The sequence below is a fragment of the Chiloscyllium punctatum genome, chromosome 2 (genome assembly GCF_047496795.1).
Source record: "Chiloscyllium punctatum isolate Juve2018m chromosome 2, sChiPun1.3, whole genome shotgun sequence".
In the NCBI taxonomy this organism is placed as follows: domain Eukaryota; kingdom Metazoa; phylum Chordata; class Chondrichthyes; order Orectolobiformes; family Hemiscylliidae; genus Chiloscyllium; species Chiloscyllium punctatum.
In genome coordinates this window covers 44,918,242-44,933,009 of record NC_092740.1, presented here as the reverse complement: position 1 = coordinate 44,933,009, position 14,768 = coordinate 44,918,242, and the positions used below count along the sequence as shown (strand labels likewise).

At 43.1% G+C, this 14,768-nt stretch overlaps 1 protein-coding gene across 1 annotated transcript in view; it reads left to right on the top strand.

The window, feature by feature from the left end:
- arhgef28a (Rho guanine nucleotide exchange factor (GEF) 28a) overlaps window positions 1-14,768 on the top strand; it is a 462,887-nt gene that overhangs the window by 107,842 nt on the left and 340,277 nt on the right. Inside the window, exon 5 of the mRNA XM_072548108.1 lies at window positions 4,515-4,698. Coding sequence (XP_072404209.1) covers window positions 4,515-4,698 — 184 coding nt within the window. The remainder of the gene's footprint in view (window positions 1-4,514; window positions 4,699-14,768) is intronic.

Genomic DNA, 14,768 nt, shown 5'->3' with positions numbered 1-14,768 from the left:
TGGAGTGGATTGGAGGGGAACTTGCAGATGCCGATGCTGGTCTTCTGATGTATCTGCTGCACTTGGCCTGCTAGTTGCTGTCTAAGGATGTTTGGCGAATTTCTGCAGTGTATGTTGTTGTAGAGAGTATTCGCTGCTGCTACTCTGTGGATGTTTATTGATGTGGCGTTAATTAAACGGGCTGCTGTATCTTGGATAGTGTCAACCATCTTGAGTAGCTGTTAGAGTTGCACTCATCCAAACAAGTAGGGAGTATTCCATCACACTTCTGACCTGTACCTTATTGATGGTGAACAGGCTTTGGGGAGTCAGGAAATGAATTATTTCTAGTCTTTGACCTGCTCTTATTGCCACTATTTATAAGGCGAGTCCAGATCAGTTTCTGGTCAATGGTAGCCCCCAGAATAGTGGAGGATTGAGTAATGGTAACACCATTGCATATTAAGGGACTGTGATTAGATTCTCTCTTAGTCAAGGTTGCCATTGCCTGGCATTTGTGTGGTGCGAATGTTATTGGTACTAAGACTTGTTTACCTAGTCATCATGATATACCAAGTTCATCTGTGCAAGGCCAAAATCAATAAAGCTTCTCAGGTACTTTCTTAATTCTGTCAGACCATCCCTGGCTAATGATCTTTGTAAATCTTGTAACTGCTCATCAGTTGCCAATTGCAACTGTTCACACTGACTCTGGTCAAAGCATAACAGATCAATCTTGAGAATCTTCCAGCTTCATTGTCTCGAACATCAATGTGGAGATCAACAGAAATAACTTGGTCTTCCTATGAGTTTAGTAATTTGCTCAGACTGTCAGAGGTAATCATCCTGGTATCTGGTTTATATCTCACTTTAGGGTCATACGCTTGGAGATCATTGACTGAGTTGATTGCATCATCTGTGTTCTATTCTGCCACAATAGATATGGTTTGAATGTCATGAATGATGACTTTATTGATGTCTGTGCTAATAGTCCTGCCAATGCTGGACTATTGATAACCCTCAGCTGAAGATTTCAGGAAGCCAAGATGAGCACTGCAATACATTTCTGCCAACATGATGCGTTTATTGTTCATTACATACAGTGAAGAGTTCTTTCATAGGCTAAGCATGAAACTTCACTTGCTAAGGTTCATGTCTTTTAGGGTCATAGAGTCATAGAGATGAACAGCACGGAAACAGACCCTTTGGCCCAACTTGTCCATGACAACCAGATATCCCAACCCAATCTAGTCCCACCTGCCAGCACCTGGCCCATATCCTTCCAAACCCTTCCTATTCATATACCCATCCAATGCCTTATAAATATTGCAATTGTACAAGCCTCCACCACTTCCTCTGGTAACTCATTCCATACACGTACCACCCTATGCTTGAAAAAGTTGCCCCTTAGGTCTCTTTTATATCTTTCCCCTCTCACCCTAAACATATGCCCTCTAGTTCTGGACTCCCCCACCCCAGGGAAAAGACTTTGTCAATTTATCCTATTCATGCCCCTCATAATTTTGTAAACCCCTATAAGGTCACCCCTCAGCCTCTGACGCTCCAGGGAAAACAGCCACAGCCTGTTCAGCCTCTCCCTATATCTCAAATCCTCCAACTCTGGCGACATCCTTGTAAATCTTTTCTGAGCCCTTTCAAGTTTCACAACATCTTTCTGATAGGAGGAAGACCAGGATTGCACACAATATTCCAACAGTGGCCTAACCAATCTCCTGTACAGCTGCAACATGACCTCCCAACTCCTGTACTCAATACTCTGACCGATAAAGGAAAGCATACCAAACACCTTCTTCACTATCCTATCTACCTGCAACTCCACTTTCAAGGAGCTATGAACCTACACTCCAAGGTGTCTTTGTTCAGCAACACTTCCTAGGAACTTACCATTAAATGTATAAGTCCTGCTAAGATTTGCTTTCCCAAAATGCAACACCTCGCATTTATCTGAATTATTGTGCTAATATGTCAGCATGAGCTCCCTTGTTAATTTTAGTTTTTGGTGTGTGTTGTCCTGTCTTTCAGGATCTATAATATTAATGTTTGTAAATTTCTTGATTGCCAATACCATCAATGCCATGTAAGAGACTAATAATAAGGAAACCTTGGTCATTTTTTGAAGTTTGCCTTTCACTTGGTTGTCTTTGTACTTCATTGACATGTTTGTGTATGCTCTTAACACTTTCTCCTTACTGATAATGTTACGGTATTGTACCTTGCTAGTCGCCTGTGTATTGCTGTCTGGCTTTGGCTTGGCCTTTCGAACCAGATTTACTGCATGTTTGTGCTCAGTATCCCTAGATGCCACTTGCTTTATTGATATCAAGAAAAACTGGACAGGCTTGGTGCAACTAACAGCACCTGTTACATAGTTTGTTGGTTTGGTGTGTTTTGCTGATGGTAGCAATCATGTTGGCTGCATCTAAACCTGTAATTGTTGTTGGCCTGCCACGTTGGCTTAACACTTGGATTCATCCTCAAGTGATGCAGTAATAAAGCAGCTCTTTTGCTTCCCTAAATGATTCTTCCCAAAGGCTTTAAATGGTGTAAAAATAATGACTACTTTCATGTGCCGCTCTGATAGGTCCCCTTTAGAAAAGATGTATGCATGCCATTTGCTATAATATCTTCAGGCAAAATGGTCAGACATTTACAGCAGCAAGAAGCCATTTGCCCATTTTGTCTGTATCAGTCAACAAAGGTCTGACTACGCGAAGCCCATTTTCCAGCTCTTAGTTGATAACCCTGGAGGCTGTGGTAATACAAGTGAGTATCTAAATGCTGCTGTTATGACTCACTGGGGTAGCATACTGGAAATCAAGCCCTGCTATTGTCAGTGTCATCACAAAAGCAAAAGCTTTTATAAAGTACTCAAAGTTCTTCAATTTACATGATTTTCAGACCAGATTGATAGAAAACATGGACCAGGTTTCTGTACTTAACAGGGATCACTATTTATTACAAGTAATTAGACTCAGGTCTAATTAGACTTAGCTTCAGGCACAGTTATAAACCATTAGTATATAATACTGTTAATTAAAACTCTAATGCCCTTATGAACTCTGCCTTGAACACATACAGACAGACTTACACAGAGTAAAATAGGCTATGGACAGAGGGGGAAAAACTGTAAAGACAGTTCAGTAATCTTTGTTCCCAAATGCAGTTGTTGAGATGATCCTTATAACTCTTCTGCTGGCCAGTACATTTCTTCCTCTGGTATGCTTCCTCTGGTTGGTAAAGAGACACAAGGTGGCCAGTTTATTTGTAAAGGTCTCAGACATATCAGTTAAAACTGATAACTGGTCACTAGCCCATAGACCAATTAACTTTTGTAGCCAGCAAAGGCTGCATCAGTAAACCCTTTCCGCTCCAAATCATCAGCAAATTACACTCCAATTACTGCTTGTTCAAACAATTGTGCACAATACTTACCATTGGTGTGAGGTTACTAGATTTTCAAAACTTTACAATCACCCTTTGAAACACTGGCTTCAAAACAGCCTTTTCTCATTTCAGTACCCTTTAAAAAATATAAAATAAAAAAGACACGGTCCTCACACTGCTAAACTGATAAAAGAGTTTCTGACCTTGTGAAAGTTTAAGAATAGTGTGTAAAGGTGTATTGTTCTGGTATAGCATTGTTTCTCAGCAAAAGTCTGATAGCAAAAGAAAATGACAAATGCTGCAAGTTTGAAATAAGAACTGAAAATTTTGGAAACATTCAGCAGACCAGTTGGCACCTGTAAAAGTATAAGATAGATTCTGATATTTCAGGTGTATTTAATTCTTAATTTATAATCTGACTCGGGGTAAGCTTAATGTGTTTGTCTTTTTCTTTTGAAGGTTTTCATTCTAAATTAATAGAATTTCTCTTGTTGATGTCCTCTAAGGGAAAAATGTTGATTAGACAGCAGCTCTTCTGGAATTCGAACCAAATGAGACTTCTAAACTCACTTGTCTTCATGACAATTTCATTTCACATTTGAGGATCTTAGATATTTCATCATAATCTCATAGAAACCCTCCAGTGTGGAAACAGGCCATTCAGCCCATTGATTCCATACCATCCCCTCCAAAGAGCATCCCACCCAGAAATTAGAATCTTAAAAGGAGCAGAATCGCAGATCATTAGAAGTGCTACAGGGGCATTAAAATGTCAGGATGGTCAAGAGACAGGGGTTAAAAGTTTGAAATGTTGACAGAATTGTGAACCTTGACATTCCTTTTGTACACAGATGTTGCCAGATCTGATCTAGTAATTTCTGGTTTTGAATAACTTGGGAGTTGGGAACAAGTTAAAAAAAAGACAAGTGTTCAGTTTTACCCCAGTTCAGGAGCAGTCTTTTTATTCTCTACAGTCAAAACTCACTGTAAACCTGAAGAAAACAGTTAATCTTACTTGTAACAATTGTTTAAGGGCAGTAGTCGCCAAGAAGATGAATTTTTTTAAATGAAATACCTTCCAAACAAATGAAATAAAACTTTACCCTGATTTTCTTTTTTTTTAATTTTAGAGATATGCTACAAGGAAACCCTGCTACATGTTTCAGTGAGACTAGGTCTTTATAAATTCTCTCAGTTTTTACTGTGCCAACCTGGTGGTGTCCAAGCTGCCCTTGTACCCAATGAGGAAGGAATGATGCCCATAGACTTAGCATTACAGAATGGGATGCATTGCCTCGTTGAATTTTTGAAAGAGTAAGTACCTAATCTTTGTTTTTCATTTTTAATTTTGCTGCATTTATTTTTAACCTGATGACTGAAAATCTGTTTCAATTCTTATAACTGCTCAATTAATTGGATAATGACTTAATTATAGATTGAAGTGGAAGTTACAGGGCCAGAAAAGAATTAGAATTTAAATGACCTTATAAGTGGGAAAAATGGTAAATTTTACATATGAATATATAAGTAAATGTAGGAAGAGTATTAACTTGAATGATACATTTTACCAATTCAAAGGGTGTGTATGCTGGTGAGAGTGTTTTGGTCATACTTTAATCTCATTAGTTTAAATATGCTAAATTACACATCTTAACAATTCCCATGAATGAACAAATGATAAAGAGGATGAAAAGAATTAACATTAATATGGCACATTTACACTCGTCCTGACTGAGGAGTACAATACAGTTCTGTTTTAACCAGGATGAAAGTGGAAAGTTGTGTTTTATTATCTGCTTCAAATTCTGTTAAGTATCAGACAGTGTAATTCCATATTTGTGTCATAGGATCATACTGTACAGAAGAGGCCTTTCAGCTTCCTGAGTCTGTACCACCATATGCTTTATTTTGTGTTCAAAATGTATCCATGGAGCATTACTCATCCCTACTTCCCTATGGCATATGTATTTCAATCATATGGCTGGTGTAATATATATAGCAGTACTTTTGCAGAAGCTGTAGAATTAATGGAAGTTAATTTGACACATAGTAATGTGCAAAATACACTTTGGGATAAACTCAAAGTGATACCAATCAGGAAAACAAAACCTCTGGATTAGTGATTGAGTGAAGCAATGTGCTGTAAATATTTGGGGATGAGTAAACCTAGAGTGTTCTTCATAAAAAAATCAGTTGACTACAGCAGGTTGGGACAATATTGGCAGTGTGGTTCTTTCAATTTGTAAATAATTTCTAAACTAGTCAGATTGATTAAACTAGTTGTATGCTGTCTGACACAGGAAACTACAAGGAGGTCAGAATCAATTTTTTTGATACAGCAAAGAAAGCCCTCCTGTGACACACAACATGTTTTTGAAATTTAAATAGGTTTTTCATATTAACCAGCTTTGTGATCTTTGATGTAAAATTGGGAATACTCCCGCACATTGTAAGGTGAAAGCAAATTGTAGGGCAATTGGTGGAGGATTTGCCTTGTATCCGATCCTGTTCTGCCCAATGTGTGAAATCCTTAGAGATAGTAAAGTTCTTAGACAAATTCATTAATTTTAAGAAGTTCAATCAGACTGAATGAATGAAAAAGAGAGAGTTGGAGGAAGACCGATTGTCATGGATCTGGAGAAGATTGCACAGACCAGGAGGAGACACCATAAAGAGATTTGAACAGGATAAGAATCTTAACCTGGAGCCATTGCAGGAAATTAAGCATAGAGGGTAATGACTTATTGGAATTGATGCAGGATACAATATGAACAGTTTTCAATGACTTGTAACTCTTTGATGGGTGGATTATAGAAGGCTGGCCAAGATGGCATTGGAATAGTTGAGATTGAAGATGACAAAGCCATTGATAAAGACTTTTGCAGCAGAGAATTGATGACAGGCAATTTTGTGGAAGTAGAGCTAGCTGATCAGTGCGATGGAAAGGGTACGAGGTTGAAAAGTCAATTTGTGGCCAGGGAGAGGGTGCAGTACAGGGTAATGATATGATGTTTGTGGTAGGTGCTGAAGACATCATAGATTCAAACAGTACAGAAGAGACCCTTCAGCCCATTGAGCCTGCACTGATAGAAAACTGTTCTAAATGTTTGTTAGTCCCACTTTACAACACTTGGCCTAAAACTTTGAATATTATTATGTCTTCTCAAAGTTTTTTACTTGCAACTCCTCCAAGACCAGGTGTTGGATAAGCAACAGAGCTGTGAATTGTCTGTGTATATGTGTAAACTGACTACCTATTCGCAGCTAAATGTTGCCAAGAACAGATTTGTAGATGAGGAATAATTTGGGTCAAAGGATATATCTTTCAGGAATTCCAGAAATAACAATGTGGAAGTGGGGAATGAAACCATTTCTGAAATCCTTCTGGTTGCGCAGGTAAAAGTGGAACCAGTTGAGCTCTGCCCTCCTGAGCTGGTTAATGGGGAAGAGACAATGAACCTGGATGCTTTGGTTAATCTTGTCAAAAACTGCAGAGAAGTTTGAAAGCATAAGGAGGAAATGTGAGAATGTCACCAGACATCACAATACAATATGCAAATTAATTTCTCTCTCAGAAAGCTATGGACACCGGGACAGTTGAAGCTTTCAAGAATGAAATTGATAGATTGTTTCAGGGTAATGATATCAAGGGTTATGGAGTAAAAACTGATATATGGATGTTGAGCTACATATCAGATGTAATGCAATGAATGGCAGAGTATTCTTGAGGGACCAAATGATCTTGTTCCTAAGGAAAGGTCATTGCTTCATCTCGCTCCCCGTACAACACTGGCAGAAATTAGTAATAATATTTCTTAAACAGCTGTCTTTTAGACTAACATGCTAGACTGGGCCTGAGGTAGACAACAAGAGGGGAAAATGTACTTGATCTCATCCTCACCAACCTACCTATCACAGCTGCATCTGTCAATGACAGTATTGGATGGAGAGACCACTGCACAGTCCTTGTGGAGACTTCATCTTCACACCAAAGCTGCACCGCTTTGTTTTGTGAGGTCTATTCCCATGCTAAATGGGATAGATTACAAACTGATATACCAACTCAAAGCTGGACATCCATAAACTGCTATGGGCCTCAGCATAATTGTTATTATTCAAAGTCAGTAATCTTATGGCCCTGAATATAGCCCACTCTACTATTACTACCAAGACAGGAGAACAGCATTGGTTCAATGAAGAGTGTGATAAACATACCTAAATATGAGATGTCACCTGGTGAAGCTATTTTACTTCCAAATAGCAAAAACAGCATGCAGCAGACAAAACTAAGTGATCCCACAATCGATGGGTCAGATTGCAGCCCCGAGGTACTGTCACATCTAATTATCCATGGTGGTGAGCAAATAAACAAATATCCCTATTCTCAATAGTGGGGAAGCTTAACTTATCAGTGATTAGGCAAAGCTAAAATATCTCTTGGCCTCCTACTGAGGTGCCCATCATTACAGATGCCAGCCACAGCCACATGATAAAGAAATGATCAACTTAGTTGACTGGAAGCTGGTTTGTGATACAGAATGATGTCCAGAGTATGGGTCAAATTCCTGTATCAGCAGGAAGACCATTGTCTTCTCAGCCTCAAACCTGGCTGAGAGATAAATAGGAGGAGTGAGCGGCTGCAGGGAAGGTAGTTGGGAATGTAATAGGTATATGAAGGTGTGGGGTGATGGTGCTAGGTCAGACAGGAGGGTGGAGTGGATAGGTGGGAAGGAAGATGGATAGGTGAGACAGTTAAAGAGGGCGGTGCCGAGTTGGAGGGTTGTATCTGGGATGAGGTGTGGGGAGTGGAGATGAGGAAACTGGTGAAATTGACGTTGATGCCATGTGGTTGGAGGGTACCAAGGTGGAAGAAGTGGTGTTCTTCCTCCATGTGTTGGGTGGCTAGGATTTGGCAGTGGAGGAGGCCTAGGACTTGCATGTCCTTGGCGGAGTGGGAAGGGAGTTGAAATGGTCAGCCCAGGGCGGTGGGGCTGTTTGGTATGTGCCCCAGAGATGTTCTCTGAGACGTTCAGCAAGTTGGTGTCCTGTCTCCCCAATGTAGAGGAGTCCTACCTGTCCATCTTCCTTCCCACCTATCCACTCCACCCTCCGCTCTGACCTATCAACATCACTCCACCTGAATCTACCTATCGCCATCCAAGCTACCTTTCCCCCAACCGCACCCCCCCCTCCTATTTCTCTCTCAGCTCCCTCCATTCTCAGCTCCCCACCACCCCCCCCCCCCCGCCCTCAACATTTCTAATGAAAGGCTTATACCCAAAACATTAGCTGTCCTGCTCCTCGGATGCTACCTGACCAGCTGTACTTTTCCAGTGCCACACTTTTCGACTTTGCTTTTACATGTCCTGTTTTATCACAATGAAAATATACTAGAATCCTAACATCAGTTCTATTCTTTGAACTATCCTTTTTTTCTTGATTGGAACAGCTTCTGCCTTCTCTTTTAAGCCAGATTCCTGCCTGTTCTTCCAGCTACCATTGTTAATGGTGCTATCAAGTGGCGCTTACTTACAATAACCTGCTCTCTCAGTTTGGATTACTCCAGGACCACTCAGCTCCTGACCTTATTACAGCTTTGTTGTGGGGAAAATCACCAGCCTCGGAATCAGTCGGGGGTTCAACGACAGAGTTCATTATCCAAGGAAATACCGGAGCTCTGGGGAGAGAAAGACACCAACAGCACAGTGGTCAGCTGCGTGTCCTCTCTCAACCCGGAGCACATGTCAAGCCACTTTTATACATTTTGTAGTATAATAGGTCAGTGATGAGGTTATTGTCTTTGTAACATAGTTTGTTTATTGTCAGCATTGCAGAATTGTTGATAGTTTCGGTACAGTCATTGTCAGTTTCAGTGCAGACTTTGTCAATTTCAGTGTCTATGTGCAAGTCCATTGCTGTAGTAATGGGCGTTAATCACTCTTCCTGAGAAGGATGATCACTGCAGTCCTGGCTATTAGCACTTTGTATTGGGTTTGTATCAAGCTGTTAGCATTTCTATCAAAGGTGTTGGCTGTATCCAGACACTTCGGCGGGCAGTATACGTTACTCATTTGTATTCTCTCCCTCACCCGCCTTAACCGAATCAACTAGGTTGTGAGTGCATTGTGCTGGCATTCTGGTGGCTCCAGTCAGTATCTGTGTTTGCTCTGCTGTCTGTCTCGATATTGTGGTCCGGTGGCCATCTTATGTGTCAAGTGGCCAACCTATGGCTCAGCAGCCATCTTGTGTGTCTGTGTGCCGAATGTCACCCTGCCCATGCCACCTCCCATGGCACTCCCCCCTTTGCAGTCAAGGAGGTGACTTTGGAGAACTCCCGCAGACCACCCAATTTATGTGCAGAAGTAGGTCATCTCTAGGGGCTCCTCCTCCTAAGGGGTATTGTGGCATGCCAATTTCTTCTGAGCTCTTCCATGGTGACACTCGCTGCTGGCACGGTTATCGTCAGTAGTGCCTCACAGCAGAGCTTTAAATGCCCAAGGCCCACACAGCATGCCAGCATAAGTACAATGAGGAGAACTATCCAAATAGGGTCCCCAAGATTTACCTATCAACCAATTTAGCCAGATGTCTGTGATTGTGGCTCCCTGTTGAAAATTATCTAGCTGATCTTGGATATTCTTGATGGCTTCTGTAATGTCATAAGAGGCATCAATAATGTGGGTGATACAACTGTCATCAATAATTGTACAAACTCCCCCTTGCTGTGCTAATTGATAATCTACTGCCTAATGTATCTGCTGTGTGTAGAGTCTGAGTTCAGCCAACTCTGTGTTAATTGCTTCCAGAGCTTTTGAGGTATTATTGCCTAAGATTGTCAGGCCACATACAAGGTAATTTTGTTTTTTTAACAACCCCTGCTGTGCACTCTCCAAAGATAGAGACCCTAAGAATCAATATTCCAGTGATGACCCCAACATGGTGGGGATCTGCCAGTCAACACAGAACTCCTGGCTGATGGAGCGGTTCACTATACTTCTCCGGACATGTTCCCTGCTGGGGCATGGTACAGTAAGGGGTGCAATTGTCCCTCCCGCGAACAGGTTTTGGAGGTCTGGGTTTGTCGTGTAAGTTGCTTTAAATAGAAAAACAAATCCCTTCGCTGCTTAGTAACATACATTGTCCTGATCTTCCATCTGTCTGTCCACCCATGTCGCCCTGATCCCCCAGGTGCCCCCCGCCCCCCCCAAACCGTGTCAAATGGGTATGTCCCCTGACAAGGGTGCCATTGCACTGACCACATATGAATTGTCTGCCTGCATCATATTTAAGCATGCCTGCTCGCTGCAGGTGCAGGTAAACTGTTCCCTGGTGACTGTACAATGCTGATAAGTGCACTGTGCCTGGATGCATGAGTCATTTTTGGGAACCAGGGCATAAACGCATCCCCATCCCTGACCTGCGAAACAAAATGGTTAATTACCTGGTTTTAAATGGGTTATTTGCAGTTTCGTTAATGGCTTCTTGTTCCAGGGCTTTTTGAGCTGCTCAATCTGCTGCCTGGTGTCCTTTGCTGACTCCTTTTGATGGGCTTTTATTTTTATTACCGTAGCCTCTTTTGGCTGTTCACTGGCACGAAATAGTGCCTGAATTCTTAACTGGTGTCTGATAGGGGCTCCCCCTGCAGTGGTGAACCCTCTACCACCCCATGCCACCATGTAGTCGTGGACTACACCGAAGGCATATTGACTGTCGGTATATACGTTCACGGTTCTTCCTTTAGCTAGTTCCAGTGCTGCTACTTGTGTGGACTGATTTCCACCAATCCTTCCAGACATAACTATTTCTAACTTAATCATTTATCACAGCCCATCCTGTTTGTGGCGATACTGCTACATATTTTTGTGACCCATCAATGAAGAGGGTCTCCTTGGCTGTGTCTAGGAGGGTATCTTTTACTCTCCCCCATCATCATCCCCATCTATATCCCCACAGTTGTGTGGTTCCCCTGTGTCTAGAATTACTAGACTGACTTAGGGGTAAAAAAACTGTCTCTCACTTAGCCCTTTGCATATTGGAGACGGCCCTCAGTTTCCTTGTGTTTAGCATCTCTACTGGGGTGTGTTTAGTGTGGAGGATGACATTCCCTGTCATTACTATGGGCTCACTAACCCTAACAAGAGTGCGGTACTGCAGATGCTAGAGATTAGAGTCAAGATTAGAGTAGTGTGGGAAAAGCATAGCAGGTCAGGAAGCATCCAAGGAGCAGGAAAAGCCCTTCATCAGGAGGTGCTATGCATCTGGGCAACCCGGTGTCTACTGGCCCTAGCTGAAAAATGTGTTGCTGGAAAAGCGCAGCAGGTCAGGCAGCATCCAAGGAGCAGGAGAATCGACGTTTCGGGCATAAACACTTCTTCAGGCTTCTTTGGACTTATGCCCGAAACATCGATTCTCCTGCTCCTTGGATGCTGCCTAACCTGCTGCGCTTTTCCAGCAACACATTCTTCAGCTCTGATCTCCAGCATCTGCAGTCCTCACTTTCTACTGGCCCTAGTTGAGTAATACCCTATGGGCCTTCTCCTGCTACTGTGGTCTTGAGTGACCACTGCGGAGTAAACTTCTCCTTCATTATTATAGTGGATGTGAAAATCTTTGCTGGAATCTGGCAGCCCTAGCCCAGAGGCCGATATGAGTCGGGTTTTAAGCTGACTGTATGCCTTCTCCTGTTCTGGCCCTCAAGTTACAGGTTCCAAGGTGGGCTTGCCTCCTTTAGGTTAGATTAGGTTAGATTTCCTACAGTGTGGAAACAGGTCCTTTGGCCCAACAGGGTCACGTCAACCCTCCAAAGAGTAACCCACCCAGTCCCATTTCCCTCTGACTCATGCACCTAGTACTACAGGCAATTTAGCATGGCCAATTCACCTGATCTGTGCATCTTTGGACTGTGGGAGGAAACTGGAGCACCTGAAGGAAACCCACGCAGACACAAGGAGAATGTGCAAACTCCACACAGACAATCACCCGAGTTTGGAATCGAACGTGGGTGCCTGGTGCTGTGAGGCAGCAGTGCTAACCACTGAGCCACTGTGCCTCCCCCTTTAGTTAATCTCTGGGTCAGTTCAGCCAATTTTGCCAACTCGAGTATCAGGCTCCGACTGTAGTTGATCTTTCTGACCCCCCTGACAGTGGCAGGTCGTGGCATCAGTTGGAGTGCCTTCTTGCGGTCGTTGGGCATTTCTTTGAGTCCATGGGATATAAGGTGCCCCATGTATAAGACTTGGGTTTTGCCAATTTGTGCCTTAGTGGGGCTAAATTTTAATCCTGCGGTTGCCAATTCCTGTAGTACTAGACATAAAGCTTCCTGGTGTCCTGACCCGGACTCTGAGGCAAGTAGGATATCATCTGCATATTGGAGGGCAGTGCTATCCTCTGGTAAACCTACTCTCTTCAAAGGTTTGCTCATCACCCTGTGAAAAACAGTGGGGCTGTTGTGGAACCCTTGTGGCAGGCGAGTCCACATGTACTGCCTGTTCCTTACTGTAAAAGCAAATTTATTCTGGGACTCAGGGTGTAATGGGTGAGACCAGAACCTGTTGGCTGTGTCTAAAACAGTAAAAATCTTGTGTTTGGGGGCCAAGCCGTTTAAAATGTTGGAGGGGTCAGCACAATGGGCTGCAATTTGGGAGTGACAATCAATGGTGAGCCTGTAGTTCCCATCAGGCTTTATTACTGTCCACATTGTGGGGTTAGTTGTACTTGTGGTTTTTTTCAGGATTCCCTGTTTCACTAGTCCTTTCACTATCTCCACAACTGTTTTTTCTGCTTCGGGTTTTATTGGGTATTGCTGGTGGGGCTTATGCTCTGGTCCGGGAACCCTTATTGGGTCTCTGTTAACTAGACCTGTATCTAACTTTGTTTATGCCCATGCTCCGGGCGGGGGCGTAGTTGGCTCCAAAGCCCCCCTTTTCAAGGTTCCAGTTCCTACTGGTGGCTGGAGCCACTTTAATAGCTTCAAGGTGACTTGTAAATTTCCCAATCTCGGTCTTTCGACCGTCCTGTCTGGGCCAAATCAATTCCCCTTTCGCACAATTGATTAGAACATTATATTCTCTCATGAGGTCATTGCCCATTATTGTGCCCTCATTATCTTGGCATACAAAGAATTTCATGGGGATATATATTGTTTATTTCTACGAGGGTAGTTTCGCTTCGGTAAGCTGATGTTTTATCCCTTCCTATTCCAGTTAAATGAATCATTTTATTTGTGTGGGGTAAGGGTACGCTTGTGATAGATAAAGCCGCTCCTATGTCTACTAGCATTTCACATTTCCTTCCTCCTATTGCTACGGGCACGTAAATTCGCCTCTCTCCCTTACCCTCACGAATGGGGTAGCTGGTTGTCAGCTCTACTGACCTTGGGACTCTCGTGGTTCTGCGGTGTTCTGGGTGGTGTTTGATGGTGCCCCATGCTTTTCCCAGCACACTGCTTCTATGTGTCCTATTCTTTTGTAGTGGCTGTAGTATTTTACATTGTTCCCTGATCTATTCCCTGCTTGTGGGACCCTACATTCTCTAGAAAAGTGTCCCCGTCAGCCACTGTTGTGGCAGGATAGTTTTATTCTGGTCTCGCCTACGTTCTGGTAGGCTGCTTTGTCAGGTCTTGCCTTTATTGCAGGAGCTTCTGCCTCTTGCACCATGCTAGCCCACTAAATGAGATTGTCATAATCCTGGGACATTATTACTTCCATTTTCATGATGGCTTGGTGGATGCTAGGGAGCCCATCTCTAACAGCTTGGATGAATGCCTTGTCCCCCTGGTCTGGGTTAACTTGCCTTGAGCATTCCTGATAGACCCTAAATAATCATTCCCCATAATCAGAGGTTCCTTCCCCTTTAAGTTGCTTAGTAGTCATGATCTTGCTCCAGTTCGTGGGAGCATTTTCGAGCACCCTCTGGATTTTTTCTTTAAAGTCGGTGAAGTGGGCCTGCTAGGCATCTATCTCAGCTGTAAGGGCGACGGCATGTGTCCACCATCCTCCCCTAAGGTCTCGGGCTGCTGTGGCATCATGTCCACCAGTTACCTGCCTCCACTTGTCCGCTGGGCAAGCTGCCCAGAACAGCTGGTATATGTTCCTTAGGTGTAGTTGGTGCCCTACCCATACACTACCCAGCTCTGGCCAAAACCTGGTATTTGCATTCCGGGGCTGTAATTTGCCCAGGGAGGCCATAATCTGCTGCTTCTCCCCTGGGGTGAAGGGTTTATAATTTGCTTTGGGTTGTAAGTCTGTTCCTCCTCCAGTAACTAGCGCTAAGTTATACTCTTGCACAGTTCGTCCAACAGAGGGAGCAGTTGGTCCCTCCTGGATGGCCTCATAAGAAGGAAGCGAATTCACGTCTGAATTTTTGTGCACCCTTCTCAGATCCTG